Here is a 21,676-nt window from a genome sequence, read left to right as displayed (position 1 = left end):
TGGATAAAAGCTGTGCCGTAATCACATTCTCCTTATTTTTGTTTTGATGCAGTTGTGATGTCATGTTTTGAAGTTATCTAAACCCTCTAAGAAAAAACAAAAATTTAACACTATGGTGAAGAATATAAATAAATGCTCTAATAATTATTATAAATGAAGAGAGTTTTTCTTAGTTTTTTAAAATTTAAATTAATTTTTAGAGATAAAAATATTTACTTTTGAGGATATTTTGCTTTTCCTGAATGTAAAACACCACGTGTTAAGAATAGATGTTCTTTTCAAAAATAAAAATGAAAAAAAATAAAAAATAAGTCAGTTCTCTTTAATTTAAAAAAAAAACCATTACAGTTAAATACATTGACCAAAATTAATTTTTTTCAAAATAGTCTTTTCATCATTTCCAAAAGGCAGTTGCTTTACATAAGAATGGAATGGGGAGCCCACACCCCATATCGTTCCAGATCCCGTTATTAGTAACTTGTACACAGTTCTCATTTCCCAGGAAGTTGTCGGGCTGACCCGAAAGCCAGTTTGTGTAATTAAGATGATTTCCGCTTGTACTCCAAACAAATGTCCCTTCCTCTGTCAGGTCATTGGCACCAATCCAAGAGGAGAGCAGCCACCAGTCAGCACTAGAGTTAGCTGGAAATATATAATCTAATACTGTACAATCCAAGCTGAGGCCATCCACCAGACGGCGCTAGAGTTAGCTGGAAATATTTAATCTAATACTGTACAATCCAAGCTGAGGCCATCCACCAGACGGCGCTAGAGTTAGCTGGAAATATATAATCTAATACTGTACAATCCAAACCGAAAGCAGCCATCAGATGGCACTAGAGTTAGCTGGAAATTTATAATAAAGTATATACCAAAACTGTATTTTACTCTTATTAAGTACTATTTCTGTTTCATAGAATCAAATCGTCTTTTAGAACATTGAAACTTATATTTGGACGTGTTTGGTTATTAACGATGGGAATGATGAATTTCTAAAATACATGTATTAATAAATTGTAAACTTTCGGCATAGTATGCTTACACTATATAAATCATTAGAACACTATGCCAGAATAGAAGGGTATGGGTTATATAGAGATAAACTGACAGGAAGCAAAATAATACACAATAAGTAAACATTTGTACTTTATGTATAATCTTTGAATGCATAAATGATTATACATTTACAGACTTTGTTCTTAAATAATTGTAAGAAACCTTTACATAATGCTACATTTCACGGTCCAAAAAAATGCCAATCTCTGTATGACTCGCCTATAAGTCAGAAACAGGGTTTAGGACCAAAAAGTGACTCCCCAAAGATCGACTAATAGGCGAGTATACACGGCAAATATAATTGTTTGCAGTTGAGTGTTAAGTTTCACGTTACGCCACGATCTAGTTGACAGCTGCGCTCAAGGAAAATTGTACACGCCTCCTAACCGCAAGCTTTACGACTGGAACTTTCTTCTTATCCCTGATTGGTTGCTCGTGCAGCACACTATTACCGTGATAATATGAGTTGACCAATCACGTGAATTGTTTAAACTGGATGCATCTGACGAAAAAGATCGTGGCGTAACGTAAAACTTTCGAATGCAAACAGTAATATGAAGTAAAAATAATGACATAAATGGGATACTGCCATTTTTAACGGGGCATATACGTCAGATTTTACCGTAATAAGGGGCGACAAGTGTTTGAGTTATCCAGTTATTTTCCTCTATTGATTCCACTTCAGCCAAGTAACCACCATACCTCTCACATCTCTCCTGTTAAACGCAATGTTTACATTTGTTGTGTTTTTCTAATAAACAAACTGTGAAATGGTTTGATTATCACTTTCGTGTATACTCACGCGTAGAAACATGCGTTAACATGACCTCACAATGAGATTACATAGACGTTAATAGAACTAAAACAATATACGACAATGAGAAATTCAAACATTGAGTACATTCTTGGTGCTTTAGACATGTATAATATAAATGTGAGGAATATTTATAAGTTTGATGTGAATTATTGGTTTGAAAATCACACAGACCTGTCACGTAAGCATATTTCATGAAGTGCGCTAAAAGCATTCCTTAAATGTATTTATTTAAGGAATACATTTTTCAGTTTTGTATAAGTTATTTGTGTGTTAATTACACAGACATTTCAATAAGGCATAATTGAAGAAGCGGCAACAAAATTATTTCCAAATAAAAATATTTTCTTTTATTTTTCAAAATTTAAAACCTCCAAAATTTATAAACTATAAAAATGTTCTCTAACGTCATTGAGACGTCACTTAAACGTAATTTTCTCTATGTATATATTTCTACGCGTGAGTTTATATTATATAAAATCAATTTCGTGCAGTTGGCTTAGGTGAAAAACACAGCAAATGTAAATAATATAATATGTGAAATTGAATATGTATTTGATATTCCTATTTTGAGCAATGAAGAAATATATTTTTGTTACCCATAAAAAACATTTTATTTATTATTTTAGAATGGAATTACTTTTACAACTTTTCTTTGAATTGATGTTTTAGATTATTTTTTATCAAGATCTATTTGAAAGCAATCACTCTTTTTTCAAATAAATTATGTTTTGGATTATATATTTAAATGTGTATATTTTCTCCTGAATTAATTAAATTTAGTAATTAATTATATACTCTACAAGAGCTGATACCTTGGCGGTATCCCAGGATACAGCATCAGGTACAAGAAGATATGAGTGTCCATCATATTCCCCATATGGCACTGTTTAGGTAGTTAAAAAAAAGTGTCACTTGTGAATTAAATAAATCAACCAGAAGTCTCTGTCGAGACTGAAGTTCTACTGATTTGTACTTATAGCAAAGGAAGAGAAAAGTACTTAAAATCAGTTGGGAATTGAAACTTTACAACAACAATAAATAGAATAATGATCCTTGATTAAGTCTCTTTATGTTCTTAGTGTAGTCTACTTGCATGCCACATTATATTATAATCAGACTAAAACTGTATTTGGAGTTGCATTTTGAAATAATTTCACAGAAATTTCTATTTTTAGTAACCACGGCAACACCATTCATAGAAATCAAAAACCAATATACAGAATTATGTATCTTAGTGTAGTCTACTTGTGTGCCAAGTTATATTGAAATCAGACCAAACTGTAGGAGGAGTAGCATTTTGAAAGAATTTCACAGAAATTTCTATTTTTAGTAACCATGGCAACACCATTCATCGAAATCAAAAACAGATACACAGAATTATGTTTCTTAGTGTAGTCTACCTGTGTGCCAAGTTATGTTGAAATCAAACTAAAACTGTAGAAGGAGTAGCATTTTGAAAGAATTTCACAGAAATTTCTATTTTTAGTAACCACGCCAACACCGTTCATCAAAATCAAAAACCGATATACAGAATTATGTATCTTAGTGTAGTCTACTTGTGTGCCAAGTTATATTGAACTCAACCAAAACTATAGAAGGAGTAGCATTTTGAAAGAATTTCACAGAAATTTCTATTTTTAGTAACAACGCCAACACCGTTCATCAAAATCAAAAACCGATATACAGAATTATGTATCTTAGTGTTGTCTACTTGTGTGCCTAGTTATATTGAAATCAGACCAAAACTGTAGGAGAAGTAGCATTTTGAAAGAATTTCACAGAAATTTCTATTTTTAGTTACCACTGCTACACCGTTCGTCGAAATCAAAAACCGATACACAGAATTATGTATCTTAGTGTAGTCTACTTGTGTGCCAAGTTATATTGAAATCAAACCAAAACTGTAGGAGGAGTAGGATTTTGAAAGAATTTCACAGAAATTTCTATTTTTAGTAACCACGCCAACACCGTTCATCAAAATCATAAACCGATACACAGAATTATGTATCTTAGTGTAGTCTACTTGTGTGCCAAGTTATATTGAAATCAGACCAAACTGTAGGAGGAGTAGCATTTTGAAAGAATTTCACAGAAATTTCTATTTTTAGTAACCATGGCAACACCATTCATCGAAATCAAAAACAGATACACAGAATTATGTTTCTTAGTGTAGTCTACCTGTGTGCCAAGTTATGTTGAAATCAAACTAAAACTGTAGAAGGAGTAGCATTTTGAAAGAATTTCACAGAAATTTCTATTTTTAGTAACCACGCCAACACCGTTCATCAAAATCAAAAACCGATATACAGAATTATGTATCGTAGTGTAGTCTACTTGTGTGCCAAGTTATATTGAATTCAAACCAAAACTATAGAAGGAGTAGCATTTTGAAAGAATTTCACAGAAATTTCTATTCTTAGTAACAACGCCAACACCGTTCATCGAAATCAACAACCGATACACAAAATTATGTATCTTAGTGTTGTCTACTTGTGTGCAAAGTTATATTGATATCAAACCAAAATTGTAGGAGAAGTAGCATTTTGAATGATTTTCACAGAAATTTCTATTTTTAGTAACCACGGCAACATCGTTCATCGGAATCAAAAACCGATACACAGAATTATGTATCTTAGTGTAGTCTACTTGTGTGCCAAGTTATATTGAAATCAAACCAAAACTGTAGGAGGAGTAGGATTTTGAAAGAATTTCACAGAAATTTCTATTTTTAGTAACCACGCCAACACCGTTCATCAAAATCATAAACCGATACACAGAATTATGTATCTTAGTGTAGTCTACTTGTGTGCCAAGTTATATTGAATTCAAACCAAAACTGTAGGAGGAGTAGGATTTTGAAAGAATTTCACAGAAATTTCTATTTTTAGTAACCACGGCAACACCGTTCATCAAAATCAAAAACTGATATATAGAATTATGTATCTTGGTGTAGTCTACTTGTGTGCCAAGTTATATTGAAATCAGACCAAAACTGTAGGAGGAGTAGGATTTTGAAAAATTGTTTACAGACAGACAGACGGACAGACAGACAGACAGACAGACGGACGGACGACGGACGCATTACTATCGCATAAGCTCTTCTGGTCTCTAACCAGTAGAGCTAAAAATAGACTGTGTGCCGAAACTCATAGAGCTTATTATAGTGTGGAAAATGTAAGAAAATATATTCTGAAATAATATATTCTGTATTTAAGCTTAAATTTTCATTCCAATAATACACACTAGAGGTTGGCTTGGAAGAACAAGTATCACCTGCCAATTTTGATTTTCAAATTTAAATGAAGGGATCTGTATTTGGTATAAAAAATGTTGATATCTGTGTATGGAATACAGATAAATGATTTATATTTAGTATTTAAAAAATGAAGAGATCAGTGTTTGGTATGTAAATAAAGGTATACCGCATAGAAAAATACAATATACTCATACCACATCTGACATTGTTTGTCCACTCTCCATCTGTCTGACATTTCATTAATCCAGATCCCATTTGTGTATATCCTCTAGCACACGATGGAGGCATCTGTCTGTGTATACCAATAGCGGACCAATGACCTACATTATCACTGTCCACTCCTCTAGGAAAGCCACAATCTGTTAATTAAAGTGCAGTTTTCTTTTACTTTATTTAAAAATTCACTAGGAAAATAATCCAATGCCCACTATTTTTGCCAAGTGCCGTAAATTTTAGCAAACAGTAAAGATTAATCTCCATAATGTGAACAGTACGATAATAAGTTTGTAAGTTTGACCTAACATAAAAGTTCACTTGAAAAATACTTGAATGATATGTATCGTTTATATTTCTTTTTCAAAGTGACGTAAGTCTTATCATACAGCACTAGTTACATCGCAAAATGTAAACATAATTAGTTACAGTTCTACTAACAATCTATGACATATATATTTCATTTTCTACAAATATCAAAACGACACATGTATAACCACTAGCAGAGAGTGAATATTGTATTATGTTTCGCCATATTTTCTGGCCCAGTTCTTATCAAAATGAATCTGAAAAATCAAATGCTTGATAATTTTACCTGATGCAATGCAATTTAGTTTACCCAATGCAATATGGGTACATTTCGCGTTGACTGAACATCCGGAGACGGAACAAGGCCAAATAAGATCCTAAAATAATTACATAAAAGACATAATATATGAAAAGAATTACGATTACGTGTAATTTATCAATTATTATACAAAAGGCAACTTAATATAAATATATACAATGTATCTGATTATTGTTTATTATATTTTTCAACATTTTACTTGTTCAAGATAAAGTATCTTTATTTTAATTTCGGTGAACATTTGTCCAATCAATTGTCACCTTTGATATTTTTTCGAGTTCCCCCATCCCCATCCCATTTAAAATATAAAATTCCCCAAGGTTTGCCTGAATTTCAAAAAAATAACTATTTTGCATTTACAAATCTTTTAATTGAAATAGGATCTTAAAATTGTATATTCTTAATGATAGTTAACATTAAAGAGATGATTATTTAATTTTTCTGTCGCCCTTTGACCCCTTTCTCCCAATTTCTATTTTTAGGGAAATCAAGTGAAATGTGAAGTACGGGAAATCTCTTTGCCAATCTTTGGAAAATTCTTATCTGTGTTTAAGAATATTCTTACAAAAAGAAACCAAACTTAATATACAATTTCATGTACCCGATTTTAAATAAAACTCATCTATTATTATCTTAATAAAAAGTTACTTAATTCAAACGGTTTATCCCAAATGCACAACTACGATTCAATTGTTTTCTAATAGATATTCCTTCATATTTTAAATAAATGTTTAATGTTTTCAAACTAATATACAATATATTGTCTTCACACTGATTTTTCACTGTTTTTTCTAAAATAAAAAATTATATATTGAATAAAATCTTCTTAACATTTTAACGATCAAAAATTGAGTTCAGCTAGATGACAAATTAGAGCAATCCTCTTTATTTTAAATGATCTCCTGGATTAAAATTTTAAAATATGTATATTCGTATATCCAAGGAACTAGGTAGATATTTTTATTACCTTAATTTAAATTTAAAATAAAATTTAATTCAAATTTTTGAAAAGTTACCTGATATAAAATAAACGAAGCTTCACATGATATTTTAAGGCTCCTTTGCCCTTTTCACAAGAATTCTAATGACTAAGATTAAAATTTCTCCCCATTCTACAACAAATTTCCAAGCTGCAAATGGCTTATTTTTCTATTACATTATATTAATATCTTTTGATATCGTTCTAAATAATTGTTAAGAAAAATCATCTCTTCAATAATAACTTACAGGGTGGTGATATTTTAGTAATATAATCGTAATATATTTTTTGTTTACATTTATCTGGCGAAATTAACATTCCGTTGAATAAAAGGGAAACAATGAGAAAAGGAAATTAATATTTCATTTCAATTTTCATCAGTTTGAAATTATTAATACAGAGTTATCTTCCTTTTAGAAAAAAGAAAATACTTTAATTTACTTGCCTTATCCCAGCTGTCTTTTTCACTGTATATCCAGCCCGCACTGTTTATATCTCTATCTGTAGAGTCGATGTTGTTATACGCAGCATATCTATCCTCAGAAGCCATGTTGTTATAGTTTATCTCACAAAAATTAGCTCCCCTGTGGTAATTGATTGATTGACATCTTGTTGTCTTCAGACATTCCTGTACACAATCTAAAATACTATAACCAGTATAGGAATTAATCAGTCCTCCCTCCAGTCTATATCCGTATTGAAGACTCCAGTATCCATGATGCAGTGTGCTGCATAAAGGCAGCAAAATGATTCCGTAGAGAATCAAACGCCGATCGATGCTAGATAATGTGATCATTTAAATGAAACAGGGGCATACAAAATTAGTGGAAACAAAGTTCTTTGATACAAATAATTATTAAAGATAAAAATCTGAATAATTTTTAACATAGATCTGATAAAAGGAAACACGAGCTGGATTTAACTATAACATTGTCAATTAAGTTGAAAGACTTTGTTCATTAAATTTATTGGTTTACATTATAAATATTATATAAGTCATTCCCTTCCTGCAAATTTTTATACACAAGTACTCCATTTCTAATTGTTAAATTGAATCGACATAGAACTAATGCATAGAGATACCAGGCTATTCTGTTCTCATGGACTTTAAGAGCAGTTACCTAGTATATTAAAGTAAGTGGTAAAATGTAGAATGATTAAGAAAAATAAATTACTCAGATTTTAGAAGATAGAAAAGAAATTTTACTAGATATAATATTTTTAAACAAATATATTTCTAAATGGATAAAATAAGTTTTAACTCAATATAGTTTTTATTTTTTTTTTTTTTTTTTTTGTTTGAAGAAAATTTAACAAATGTCAATAGTTGGTAATGCAGAGGAAATTCGGACTAGATTTTTTATTTTTCATTTTCTGTTTTAAATATTATGAAGGTAAAAGCCCATGAATTATTTCAAATAATTGAATCCTATGGAATAAAGAAATTCAAAAATATGAATAAAAACCTCTCCAGACAATATACCCCTATCATTTGATCATTGATCTCATAAAGGTATAATATTAATGTCATTAGAATAAGGGCACCAAAAGTAAGAATAAATAATTTAGAGTTCTTATCATTCAGATTTGGTAGTATTTGATTATAATTTTGGAGAACAGAAACAAGACAGTGGAAATTTTGACTGTAACAATTTATAAGTTTATTGCTTAAATTCTAATTGTTTATTTGTATTAAGTAACGCTGTTCTAATCCTATAATATTTCCTAATTGGAAATAGTTTGTTGCTTGTAAAATTTCGTGAGTAAAGTTGTCATTGTAGGTATTTCCCGAACAAAATCAGGGGCCAAAAGCATGCAAAGTAGGTCATTGACCTAGTTATTAGAAAATGAAATATAACAAAAGAATCAAAGGTGTACAGTGTACAGTAGGTTGTTTTTTTTTTCTTATGCCTAAGTTTATTTGAAGGGGAAAAAATTAGAGAAGAAGCTGAAAATATCCAAATGCTAACACACAACGCTAACACACGATGCTAACACACGACGCTCTTCGACATGACTCAGGTGGCCTAAAATTCAGAAGTACTGAACAAGAGTTTGACAAACACACAGATATTTGTGGACAGGACCCCCCCCCCCCCCCTAATATTCAACGCCCGAGATTTGTTGAACATTTTTTTTCCACAATTTATTTTATAACACTTATTGATCATAAGTACAATGAAAAAAATACTTGAAACCCCAAAATAATCGCTCTACAAAACAATAATCCGTGGGTAGTAGTTCTAGTAGGTTGAATATTTAGGGGAAGGGGGGTTTTCCACAAGTAACTGTGGACAAACATTTATCCATCTCAAATTTCAATCTCAAATGCATGAATTCATTTGGGTTTTTACTATTTTATGACAAAAAATAAATATGTGTATAATTAATCATCATAACCATAAGTTATACTGATTTTGTACAAAGAATTATCCAAATATTAAATTAAGATAAATCTTATAAAACTTCTTAAATTTCCAATCAGTAAAGATTTGTGTGACCATCCTTTTTGGTGACATAAAGTTCGTTTACTTCTTCGAGTGTGTTAGGTAGTTCTTTCTCAATAGTCACTAATACTGACAAAATTCCAAATACACCTGGTCCCTAAGGTATATGAGTTCCCTGAAATAAATGATGAGATAAAAGATATATCTGTCAATACGACATTCTGTTGTTTTTCTTAGCGAGCAAAGCCACGGGATAAGGTGGACAACACACTCTAAATTGTAGTTTTACGAAAAAAGTAAAATGCAGACTTTTACATTTCATCAAAATATAAATGGTCCGAGAACATTTTGCGAAAAATTTAATTAAAAACACACTTCTTTTCAGTGAATATTAATAATAAAAAAGGTATATATATATATAAAGAGATGTCTTGTCTATAATTTTCTAAAATTTCTAAAGAAGTTTATTGTTACATATCTTGATTTAGCTGTTTTGTGTATAATACACAGAACGAGAAAAGAGTTTATTTCGTAAGATAAAATGAAATAAAAAAAAACTAAATAAAGCAGTCTAAGAATATATAAATCCTACTTAAGCTAATACGACGTCTCCATATCAGTGAAATATTCTGGAAAGGTACGTTGAACAGTTTAAAATCAATCAATCTTAGGTAATATTTTTTATTGTTTATTTGCGAGATACACAAGGAAAAGCAATTCATAAATGTAAGGACCAAACAAAACACTCACAAAAAGTGCTGTGTATGGTGATGTCATCGCCACTATTCTGGCAGAACACGAGGCAAGTCCAATGTCGAGTGCTCTGAAAGAAATATGACAAACAAGTTGAAATGATATCAGCAAAAATGAACTCAATAACGGCTTTGAAAATGCATATCAATAGAATTTAGACGCTCAATAAAACATAATCAAGAATTGCAGGCTGTTTGATGACCCCTAAAAATAAATTTTCAAATATGTACTTTTTTAATGTCATCTAGATTACTTTTGTGTTCAAGCGGAATGTTTGTTTAACAGATTAACAGAATAATGGTGCAAAGACGACTGGGAAGATACTCAAAATAACAAATTCAACTTTTATGAAAAAAGCAATAATGCAAACTTTACATAAAATGAATATTTAAGGCTCTAATTACAATGTAAATACATGCATGTAGGCTATTTTTGACATTTAAATATCTAAGCTCTCCATCTAATGTTAATGTCTAGTCTCTATTTGTACATGTAATATTAATATCAAGATTCTACTTGTAAATCTTAATGGCAGGTTATAGTTTTAACCTTGCCTTGTCTTGTAACGTTACCCTAAATTAGTGGGGTACACTTACTCTGTATATAAGAATATCGTCATCCAGGATCTAGATATACCAAACTTTCCCACAAAACTGAAGGCTGTTGCGAATCCTTCCATTACTGATGAAAGTGAATTTCAAATTTATATAATTTTTTTCTTGTTGTTTATCCCTTAAACCTACAAGAGTAATGATTTTAAAGTAATTTTTACGGTATCAGCAATCTCCATTCTACCCCCTCCCACACCCAAAGAAAAAATATGAAAAAATAAAAGGATAAACTCTGAGGAACAAAATCTAAAATAAAGACTATTTACACTCAGAAAAGTAAACTTATCACGGGTAAATTATACAAATTTATGTATTTTGATTTTTTGTGATATAGAGATACCTAGGAAAAGATGGCTTTTTAACATGATAAGTCTAAAACACTAATTAATCAGAAAAGTATGATTCCTGGTGCCTTTCTATACTCGTGACAAGAGGTTAAAAAAATAATATATATATCTCTTTTATTTGCATTGTTTTCACTATGTCCTTGAATTTCTCCATTCTCTGACGATAAATTTAGATCGTTGAGGATAATGTCTGCGTCTTTCTGGTTCCATTTGGCCGCCCTTCTAATCCAGGCTTTAGCCTTATCATATCTTCCGTTCACGACCAACCATCGAGGAGACTCTTTCAGTATTCTGAAAAACAACTTCGTTTCTTATTGTCAAGTGCTCTGATGGATATTTAAGAGATATTTTTTCATATTTAAATAAAAACAACAACTCTTGTCGGTAGCAAGTTTGTAAAAGACTTTATCTAGAGCACGGGAACAAGAATGGTCAGTGCTTAGTGGTGTGTGACACGGTGTAAATGCCTCATACTACGAAGAGCTGTCATTAGTTACCACGCTATAATTTTAGCCATATTCTTCTCTAAACAAAATGTATGAAAAAGACGAATAATCGTTAAAACAAACATCATTCAATACAGAGAAAATTCATTGCATAAAATGATAATTTTCTAAAAGCAAAGATAATCAATATTTATTTAATCATGGCATTCCAAAAAAACATATCAAACAAATATTTCGCAAGAGAATCTTTTTTTTTTAATGAAAAAAAAAATGATGAATGGAGAGAAATATTATCTTCATAAAACAAACCATCGTATTCCCAGACTGTTAACCCTAAACAAGCCGGCCGCAAACATGGTGTACCGCCAGGTGGTGTCTCTGTGGAGATAGGCGATCAGAGCTATGGAGGACATGGAGAAAGTCCACATCAAATTGTACGTTGTATAATTGTAAATGTGCTCCTCGTGGGGATCCGGGTTAGAATAGGTCCTCAGTACCCCCGGCCCTTGCTTGTCGTAAAAGGCGACTAAATGGGACTGTCCTTCGGATGAGACCGTATAAACCGAGGCCCCGTGCTACAGCACCGTCGTGTGGCACGATAAAGATCCCTCCCTGCTCGAAGGCCGTAAGTGCCGAGCATAGACCCAAATTTGCAGCCCTTCACCGGCAATGGTGACGTCTCCATATCAGTGAAATATTCTGGAGAGGGACGATAAACAGTATACAATCAATCAATCAATTCTAAATGTGATATTATGATTGGTAGCTCGGTTGTGTTTTATAGCAATTATTACATGTCTTGTACAATTTCGATTCTAATGTATAGTCGGACCAGGTTTGCTATATCCGGTAAGGCGTAATATTTGGAATTACTTGGCACCACTCTCATAATAGTCAGTGTAAGTTATCAATAAGAGATGTATGCAACTGAGAATTTCTAGTCATAGGTCTTGCTTGTCATAATTACTTGGATGATGTTCTGTTTTTTATTATTTACAAATTAATAATATTTTGTTAGAAATCAAGACACTTAGGGCTGTACTTTACTTTCACTAACATAACACTAAGTTAAAGTAGCATATGTATTTATGTGGATTTACTTATATCTTAAGGGTATGTAAGTTAGGTATGTTCATATACGAACTTAACTGTAGATCATATGCACCATAGTATGTGTGCCATTTAGGGTAGACCCACTGTGTTATTTCTTATTCATATCTCACATGACACCACTATTTGTTCATTCAATTGTTCTATACACCTCAGCTTATTTTATGATTAAGTGCAGTCACATATGTAAAACTCGCTTTTCTTTATGTTGCAGGTTTCCATGTACACTGCCACCTTTTTTGTGTTAACTTAATAAAATATGAAAACTGAACCCACTCGTTCACATTATGTTAACGTTTAAAAATATAACTTAAAACCCCTTTTTGTATTTCCATATTTTTTAGATCCCATACCTATTTTATGTCTCTAACTGTGAACTCAATCAATATTCGTATTTGTAAAAATGCCACTTGCATATTCTTCTAGTTCAGAATTTTTACCAAATTATATCTTGTAGAAGTCTTCTAAGTTTCCGCCATTATATGTTTACCTATGACGTCACATATAGAAGCTTCTGGATAACATTTGAAAGGACGAGTTATTCCTCTTTACACATTACCGTAAAATAATATATAGCAACACATGGACATTATGGGAGGCGGGGGTATCATTTAGTGAACTCATTGCTCACAGCACCTCTAGTAATGTTTGCCTTCGATAAAGTTGAGCTTGATAGACCATTTGCTGGAACCCCCTTCATACCTTTGAAAGATTTTCAAATCTATACTTTTTTAACTGGTGATTGATTATTGGCTATATTTATTCCTAAAAGTAACGGGTGAAACTGTGATATTTAACATCCAAACGATGCTTCAAATCCATTTTAATAAATTATCAAGGATATTTATTATGCTTGGGCTAACGTCTGAGGCATTATCTGCGACATATTCAATGGTTGATGAATTTTGAAGGACGTCGAACGGTGGTATGGTTTACTAGTGGTATACTTAGATTTACTAAATGTTAATGATGGACGAGTCGTTTTCTGAATGAGACTACTTTGATTAATTATGCATTTTGTAATGAAACATGAAATTTATCAGAGATTGTGATGAGAAGCAATGATAATCAATGATAATCATAAAAAAAACAACAAAGCCGTTAAAAATCGGCATTTATTATTTCAAAAATATTTATTTAAATCAAACACCAGATTAATGTAGATACAATTGCAAGTAATACAAAATGGCATTTTTTTACTCCCCCAATCCCTTGTAGCATATGTAATATTCATTCAGTGATCTCTATATAATCATTGACTGGGTCTGGTTTCATCTCCTCATATGCATGGTCTACAGAGCGATAAGATGGCGGCCGCTCGCTATCCTGTTCTATCGGTTGTTCATATATTGAATCATATATTTCGTTATCGATATTGAATATCTTGTCGTTTTCACTGCGTTCATTTTTGTCCCAATTCGTTGATGAAAGTCTTCTTCTTTGTTTTTTCCTCATACTAAAAATATAGCAATTAGAATTTTCATTTTAAGATCAGACGACATGTTCCTCAAAAATATATAATTTTTCTTTAGAATTTATCATTGAAGTAAGGTACTTAAATGAATATCCTCACAAAAAATGAGGGTACCTCACCAGGCATTTGGACAAGATACTGCACGGTCATATTTCTTATATAACCCTTATGGGTAATCTTATGAATGGCCTATATTACAATTTTTGGTGTTCTTATATTTAAAAACATTTTGAAAACAATGTAGAAATCAGAAGAGAATGACAAATATGAATAATTTTTGATATAATATAAAGAGATACTAAATAAAAATTTGAGGAACGTGTCATCTGACCTTAAAGAAAAAGATGCAGGTGCTATATATTGTTCAATCTTAAAATAAAATATGAATGTTATGAACATATTAAAGTGATGAATGCAATATTTGAATAATGTATGTTCATGCTCTGGAATGTTGCACCTGTAAATCTATTGATTCTGATTATTTTTAAATGTATTCAGTCAAAAGTATGATATAATCATCAATTTGATTTTAAAAATATAATTTTTTTTTTCGAATTTTCATTCAAAGGGTAACTACTAAAAACTTAAAACAAAACTTGTCTCAACCAGTTAACCATATAGGAACATTTCAACATAGAGGCCACATTTTGTTTTATGGAGAGCTTTTGTGAATAAAATTCAAACCTACCAGCAAACCAGGACAGAAACACCTGCCCCAAGTATGATGACTGAAGTAACAGTAAGGGCTACATACAGGACATAGGAGGGGAGTTCTGATCCAGGAGTCTGTGATGTACTCGTCTGTAAGGATGGTACAGCTAGAATGAAACATATTGATATTACAAACAATATTCAAGATCAAAAGTTTATGCAACATTACAAAAAAGGAGCATAGCTAACACAGACCTCCAAAACGTCAGAGGTGGGATCGGGTCTCATGGAGGAGTGAGCATCCCTTGCCGACCAGTAGAGGTTATAATGTACAAAATACCCAGATGTATTATGTGTTATTGTTTTTCATGTGGTTAATTTTTCTTTCAAAATGTGATTATTCTATTATGGACCGCAATACAATCGTCAATTTACACTGTTTAATCATGTAGAGACATGTGCCTTGAAAGCATTCAATCTTATTATTATATCAAAAAAAATTCTGTAAATTTTGTAATTTTTTTGTAACCTCACACCAGTAAAAGTGAAATCGTGATATACGTAGCGATCTAACGTTAACAAAGCCATATCTCTCAAAATAAAACTAAATCAGAACATAAAATAACAATATATTATCGTTCTCTTAACAGTCAAAAATATCTTCTGCTTCTTATTCTCTGTAACCCTTTGTAAGGAACCTGTTTTCTGTCGCTTTCTGTAACTACTGTCAGGACAGTTGTTTATCCTGTTACTTTCCGTAATCACAGTGTTTCCTCTTAAACTTACTGTAATCACAGCGTAAACCAGACCAACTATCAGTACAGCCGTTCCTACAATGCCCACGGACTCTTCCACAAGGCTGTCTGTCCACACAATTACCACTACACGTCTGCCGACAATTAACGCCATAAAATCCCGCCTTACATTCTGTAACAGCCAATGAGACAAAAGGGTGAGAGCATTGGATTTATAGCCGGGCTTTGCTGAAAGCAAAGTCCTGGCTATAGGCATCATGATCGACTGTCTTATTATAAATAGCACAGTAAACAAAAAAAAAACAAAAAAAAAACAGCGTCAAAGCGTTCACTTCCGATAAACAAAATAGTCCCATTGCGAGACGATATTCAAACAAATATTTTTAACATCCCAATCGTTGGAAAAGATAATGATCAATATTTTTTCTTGGGAATTAAACTGAAAGAGAAATTTGATATTTGCTTTACTGGGATCATCGTGATGTACCAATTTGTGCTTGTACGCTGCTGGATGCATATTGTAAGAGAACTATTTTCAATAGCGCGGGCTTTTCGAAATATTGAAATTGTTGAAGATTTATATCGTTTTCGTCGATGTTATGTTAGTGGTTATATTCTGTTTTGTTTTTTAGAAAATTAACTGTATATTGAATTGAAATTTTAAGAATTAACATGCGTAAAGTCGCGTGACAATATGAACATGTATCAGTGTTTCTACATGTAGTTGGCGATAAAAGTACGTTTGTTTGAAACTAAAAGAATGTCTACAAAATATACATGTACATATTTTTAACTATTTCAAGACAGAATTTTTTATTTGCTCCTTACACATGCGTTAAAATTTGATTCGAATAAGATTCGGAGCTAATGCGAAGTAATTTGATGCGCAGTAAATTAATTCAAATTAAACTAATTCGCATTAAATTGCCCATGTGAACGCGTTTAAAATATAATTCGCAGTTTATTCGAATTAAACTCTACGCGTGAACAAGGCATAATTCGGAAATTATTGGTAATATTTTAAAGTCTTATTTTAGTTTTAATAACATTTTATTTAGTGAATTTAAAATCATATTTCATATTTTACCCGAGTTGTTTGTAAACTTTACATAATTTTGTTATTTTTTCAAAATTAATTTTGATATTGGAGAGGATTAACAATTACGTTACATATTCAAGATACGGTTAAATATTTCAAGACGCTTCTTGGCAATAGGATTAAAAACACAATTTATGGGACAAAAATAATATCCAATATGATTTATACAATGTTTTGTTTTATAATATAAGAAATATGTCAAATATTATGCAAAAGCGTAGTGGAATATTTCATTTCATCTACATGAATATGCCACCATAGCAATATAATGTATGACATAAGTAGCAAAATATACTGCAGACGATGATCTTTGCAATTTAAAAAATACTTTCAAAGGATGATTTTCTTCTTTAATTAAATTGTCACTGAATGCTAATGACAGGCAACTTAAATGCCGAGATTCATTTGTGTAGATTACGGCCATTCCTATACTAAGTAAATATTCATCTCACAAACCTTTGTCACACAATTGTCCCTCCCAGCCTTCTGTGCAGTCCCCCGGACAGATACCGGATGTCGGGTCACATATCGCGTTGTTGGCGCAGTTTCCAGAGCATACTTTTTCACAATTATCTCCATATTTACCAGGTTCGCAGTTTGAGGCATCTGTATACAAGATGTTTTGATATAAATGTATTTTTGAAGTTTAAAAAAAACAACAAGGATATATTTCCAATAGAATGCACAAATCACTTAAATTAGTTACATCTCTCAAATAAAATACAAATTAAAGCCTCAGTAACATCAAAATTGTTAAAGTCTTCTTTCATCCCTAAGCAGTTTTCAAACAAGAAAATCTTTTTCTACTATACATGTCCGGGATCTTCGTTTATACGGTCTCATCCGAAAAACCGGTTTCCACGTCCGACAGCGGAATTCGAACGCGCGACGTAAGGATCTAGCTCCTTACTTCGCGACGCTAAAGCAGACGTTCTAACAACTACGCCATGCGGGCAACTCATAAACATTTATTTTAAATAATGGATTGTCAACATTTATTTACTTTTTGAATCTTAATAAATAAATATATTAGTACTTTATAAAATACCTTCGTGTACGCCCAGTGCATGTTGATTGCTTACATAAGATTTTCCATCACTCTCAACAACAACCCTGTAATTAACCTCGTCATCAGCACTCACGTTGCTTATTTTCAGCGTGAGTACAATAGTTCCACCTGAAGTCACCTGACTCTGCTCGTATTTTGGCGGATCAACTGAAATATTTCTGACGTCAACATTTGATATTTTTTGCCACAACACAGATGTGATATTAATCTCAGGTATTACGGTAGATTTCAAATATGCTTGATCACCCTGTGTAACGCTGGAATTACCGATAAGAATAACTGTTGGCTGTCCTGAAATATTTTTACAGGGTAATTAAAGTTTGATGATGTTTAATCATTATCATGCAGTTTACGAAATGAGACAGATATGTCGATTTATTTTTATGTAATTACTTCTGTATTTACTAATAAATTCTTAAAAAAAATAAACAGTTACACATTATATTATTAAATACGGTTATGAAATTAATTCTTTGTATATTATTTAATACGGGGGAAAAATTGATGATAATGATTAATGTATAAAAAAAATTAATGTAACATAACAGAGAATTTTTTTTACTGATTTATTAGAACTGCTGTTAGACTTTTAATTGTAAAACATACCGTATACATTCAAGAATATATCCAATACATTAACAAGTATGAAGAGAACTACATGAGCACTCATTTTACTTTACAGTAAGAATTTTCTTTTAAGAAATCAAGATTTATAATTTACATATTACGTCAAACGAAAATTGACGCATGAATTCCGCATTTTAATTTCGAAAACTTTACTTTGAAAACATTTATGACTGAACTGCATTAACGTAAGTTTCATGGGAAATGAATTCAAAGATTCCTTGGCTTCTATTTAGAGTTAATTAATTGTTTTCTCCTTTTTGTGGTGTAATGTAACAAATTATTAGAGTCATTTCCATGCTTCACCTAATATCGGATTTTTAAACAGTAATCAAAAAGGTGGAAAGTTGTTTAAGTGTATTTATAATAGAATATTTAAAGGGGTAGATGTAGGGGATAAAAATATCGTCTAATTCAATTTAATCTTTTTGTTTATTGATTCTTTTTTTGATGACAAGAATGAACGTACAGGTGTGACATCAGAAGGTGTTTTGTACCTCTGTTTACTACCTGTATCTAATGACGTGTTCACAAAGAAATAAAATAAAACGCCAAGCGCATTTGACTCATTTAATCATGTTTTACGTTTATAATTAAACAACAAGAAAGGCTATTGCAAAATTTCATAGATATCCTTAACAAATCAAAAAAAAAAAATAATAATAAAACGCCGGGCCCCAAGACCATAAAATAAGAAGAGAAATTTCAAACCAATTTAACTTTTTAAATAGTTGTGAAAACAATAAATAAGATTGTGTTTGAAAATAGAAAATTGCAATTTTTTAATTAAATATCTTAAATGAAAGTAAATTTATTTTTTAAAAATTGACTTAAATGTATTCTACTAAAATGCCCCAAGTGCCAGGTAAAGGCAACAAAAATGCCTATAGACCTGCACGGAATAACTTTCCCATAAAAATTCATGAGAGGGACGTGAAACAAAATTCTGATGTTATTAATTTGTAAAACACGTTTAATTGGCTTATGTACTTTGTTTGAAGCAGTAAAACGAGCATTAACGTGATTGAAAGCTTTTCACTGTGACGACATAATAGAGCGACGAAAAAACACAATGCTACGTGACGTGTTTCATATATCGAAACTCAACAAAGTAAGACGAAAACAACAAACAAAATTCATCGTATGGGAATAACTATCTTCGAATTTGGTATTTGGTTTTTGCGACCGTTAATGCTGATTTAATGGTCGCAAACTGAGTTTTACCGGCGACGCGTATCAAATACCAAATTAAAAGAGACTTTCTGGCTTTTAAACTGTGTGACCTGTCTTGTATAAAGTGTCCCTATTACTGTATACTAATATCGTGTTTTACCATGCAATAATTATAAGGATTAGATTTCAATTTATATTTCTACTGAATACCTTTCTTTAAGGAGTCATATCTTAATCATTTCCGGATTTTAAAAAAAGGATTTGGTTTTTTTTAATTATAATGAGGAATTTATACACTTCTTCAAATGCAAAGATGGTCTACTTTTCTTCGTGAACTGGAAAGAGGTGTGTTACCTGAAAGAAATTCTCAATAAATTTAGATTGTTGCTTTTCAGTTTTCAGTGAAAAGATATGTGTATTTAAAGCACTCATGAGAAAGGATTAAGAGAAAATACCTTCTTTTGAAAACGACTTTTCTTTATATTCGGAAATAATTTATTTAAATAAACTCCTTTGAACAGATAATTTTTTTTTAAAAAGAAAAGCTTCAAAAAGAGGATGTAGACTATAGACAAATTGATGTAATGAATTTATTTTACCTTCATCCTAAATGCATAAATTACAACTCATTCATTTTTTTTTAACGAAATTGGTCAAAAAGGGCGAACGTAGAAATTTAAAGAAAATTGTACAAATAAAATCGAATTCAGTAAAAGAAAATATCAAACTAATTTAAGAGACAGTTTGCAGTTTTGTGACATATGCTGAATATTTTATCTAGAAAACATGGGATTTTTCACAAATGAATGAATTAAGAAAGGAGCATGGTCTATCATTCCACTTGGCAGTTTTTAGAAGATCAATGCAGTCTCTGGTGTAAGCTTGTGTTGGTTGAATGATGCTTGGTTCGTTTGGATTCCAGTAAGTAAAGGTCATGGTCATGTTAGAGTCATTCCAGCAGTATTGACCTTCAACCTCAAGGTCATTTCCACCCGTCCAGGCGGTACAGTCAGCAAATAAGTCGGAAGGACAAGTGTCTACAATGATCCATGATAGGAGTGTAATTATAAAGTAGGGAAATGAATGAAAGTATGTAATTCTACAAATTACGCTGGAAGGACAAGTGACTAAAGAATCCTTAATAATAAATATAGATTATTGTTAATAGGTTCATACAAATTGAGGGGCTTTGGAGATAAATACAGGATTGCTTTCAAAAATCAAAGTTGAAATTCAATTGTGTTCAAAACAAATAAACTTTCTGGGGATGGTAGGCTTCGACCTGATTTTGTTTTAAACAACTTTATATCGTTTATCAATAAGTTTCTCTCGGAAATTATCAGAAGAGCCTTTATTCCCTTTAGATCTTCTTTATATCATTTTCTTATTTTATATATAAAGTCTGTAACTACTAGTATTCTAAAAAAGATATCGTTTTAAGGCTAAATTCCGTGTATCCTTGAAGAACTTAATCCGAAAGATTACATTTCGGTGATTTTATTTTGTTATCTTACTATGTATTTTTATTGATCATCCTCGAATTTTTTAGTCTAGAAGCACCCTCTTAAAAAGTTAAACACAAAACTGAATTAACCTGCTACTGAACATAAAAATCACCATTTTGGCGATTAAATAATTCAAGAAAGAAAGATTTTATTTTTTTATATCATAAACCTGTATTTATCCTGAAAGATACAAATTTATATCCCAGAATAGGATTAAAATATTCCGCACATTAAGCGTTATTAGGCAATACTTAATAATGTACTTAAAAGATCCACAAAGAACTTACTTTTGACAAGAAATGTCGTAGCGAGCCACTCAGATTCTTCCATGCTGTCAATTACAACCAGGTGGGAACATATGTCTTCACACTCCGCCTTATGCAAGAAACAAGTATTGTGTTAAATAATTTGATGTTAGATTTTATCAACACAGTTTAAAGTCAACACTTTCCAAGTTCTTAGATTTTATAACGACTTATTTTTGGCAATTAAGTCCTATCAGTAGGTATAATATATCAATTCTTAGGTTTTTTTTTTAATTAAAACTTTATTTATTGTCGGATGATTTCCTCTCCTTGACCCCTTAACCTTCTTTCGTTATGTTCGGGGTTTCTGTTTTATAACCTGTTCACAGAATTATATATTGTATTTTTTTTTAGATCG

At 31.3% G+C, this 21,676-nt stretch overlaps 3 protein-coding genes and 1 long non-coding RNA gene across 4 annotated transcripts; all 4 read right to left on the bottom strand.

The window, feature by feature from the left end:
* Positions 1 to 345: 345 nt before the first annotated feature.
* LOC134273046 (alpha-N-acetylgalactosamine-specific lectin-like) lies at positions 346 to 7,499 on the bottom strand. The gene is made up of 5 exons (XM_062755214.1): positions 7,391 to 7,499; positions 5,324 to 5,488; positions 2,686 to 2,756; positions 1,679 to 1,772; positions 346 to 642 (listed from the first exon to the last, which is right to left on the bottom strand). The coding sequence occupies exons 1-5, from the start codon at positions 7,497 to 7,499 to the stop codon at positions 395 to 397; spliced, it is 687 nt and encodes a 228-aa protein (XP_062611198.1). The 3' UTR covers positions 346 to 394.
* Positions 7,500 to 13,871: 6,372 nt separating this feature from the next.
* On the bottom strand, positions 13,872 to 16,060 carry LOC134273043 (multiple epidermal growth factor-like domains protein 10). The gene is made up of 4 exons (XM_062755212.1): positions 16,012 to 16,060; positions 15,575 to 15,715; positions 14,826 to 14,955; positions 13,872 to 14,119 (listed from the first exon to the last, which is right to left on the bottom strand). Exons 1-4 carry the CDS (start codon positions 16,058 to 16,060, stop codon positions 13,894 to 13,896), a joined length of 546 nt encoding a protein of 181 aa, XP_062611196.1. The 3' UTR covers positions 13,872 to 13,893.
* Positions 16,061 to 17,104: 1,044 nt separating this feature from the next.
* LOC134273045 (uncharacterized) lies at positions 17,105 to 18,375 on the bottom strand. The gene is made up of 3 exons (XR_009993346.1): positions 18,318 to 18,375; positions 17,691 to 18,002; positions 17,105 to 17,248 (listed from the first exon to the last, which is right to left on the bottom strand). It is a non-coding gene; the product is annotated as an uncharacterized LOC134273045 (long non-coding RNA).
* A 1,882-nt stretch (positions 18,376 to 20,257) lies between these two features.
* LOC134273044 (collectin-10-like) lies at positions 20,258 to 21,363 on the bottom strand. The gene is made up of 2 exons (XM_062755213.1): positions 21,301 to 21,363; positions 20,258 to 20,545 (listed from the first exon to the last, which is right to left on the bottom strand). The coding sequence occupies exons 1-2, from the start codon at positions 21,341 to 21,343 to the stop codon at positions 20,286 to 20,288; spliced, it is 303 nt and encodes a 100-aa protein (XP_062611197.1). The 5' UTR covers positions 21,344 to 21,363; the 3' UTR covers positions 20,258 to 20,285.
* Between the last annotated feature and the right edge of the window lie 313 nt (positions 21,364 to 21,676).

Source organism: Saccostrea cucullata, unplaced genomic scaffold (genome assembly GCF_032062105.1).
Source record: "Saccostrea cucullata isolate Sc308-1 unplaced genomic scaffold, CSIRO_AGI_Scuc_v1 ctg8288, whole genome shotgun sequence".
In the NCBI taxonomy this organism is placed as follows: domain Eukaryota; kingdom Metazoa; phylum Mollusca; class Bivalvia; order Ostreida; family Ostreidae; genus Saccostrea; species Saccostrea cuccullata.
The sequence above is the reverse complement of the archived record's forward strand: the minus strand, read 5'-3'. Positions and strand labels throughout refer to the sequence as shown.

What these genes read in the sequence shown, in the direction of transcription:
- LOC134273043 (XM_062755212.1), bottom strand. Translation starts at nt 16,060, where the DNA reads ATGCATCCAGCAGCGTACAAGCACAAATTGGTACATCACGATGATCCC. An exon ending in GGTACATCACGATGATCCCA is followed by an intron (nt 15,716 to 16,011) that starts GTAAAGCAAATA and finishes TGGCTGTTACAG; the next exon opens with AATGTAAGGCGGGATTTTAT. An exon ending in TGGTTTACGCTGTGATTACA is followed by an intron (nt 14,956 to 15,574) that starts GTAAGTTTAAGA and finishes GTTTCATTCTAG; the next exon opens with CTGTACCATCCTTACAGACG.
- LOC134273044 (XM_062755213.1), bottom strand. Translation starts at nt 21,343, where the DNA reads ATGGAAGAATCTGAGTGGCTCGCTACGACATTTCTTGTCAAAA. An exon ending in TACGACATTTCTTGTCAAAA is followed by an intron (nt 20,546 to 21,300) that starts GTAAGTTCTTTG and finishes GGATCATTGTAG; the next exon opens with ACACTTGTCCTTCCGACTTA.
- LOC134273046 (XM_062755214.1), bottom strand. Translation starts at nt 7,499, where the DNA reads ATGGCTTCTGAGGATAGATATGCTGCGTATAACAACATCGACTCTACA. An exon ending in GACAAACAATGTCAGATGTG is followed by an intron (nt 2,757 to 5,323) that starts GTATGAGTATAT and finishes CTACCTAAACAG; the next exon opens with TGCCATATGGGGAATATGAT. An exon ending in ACTTGTCGCCCCTTATTACG is followed by an intron (nt 643 to 1,678) that starts GTAAAATCTGAC and finishes ATATATTTCCAG; the next exon opens with CTAACTCTAGTGCTGACTGG.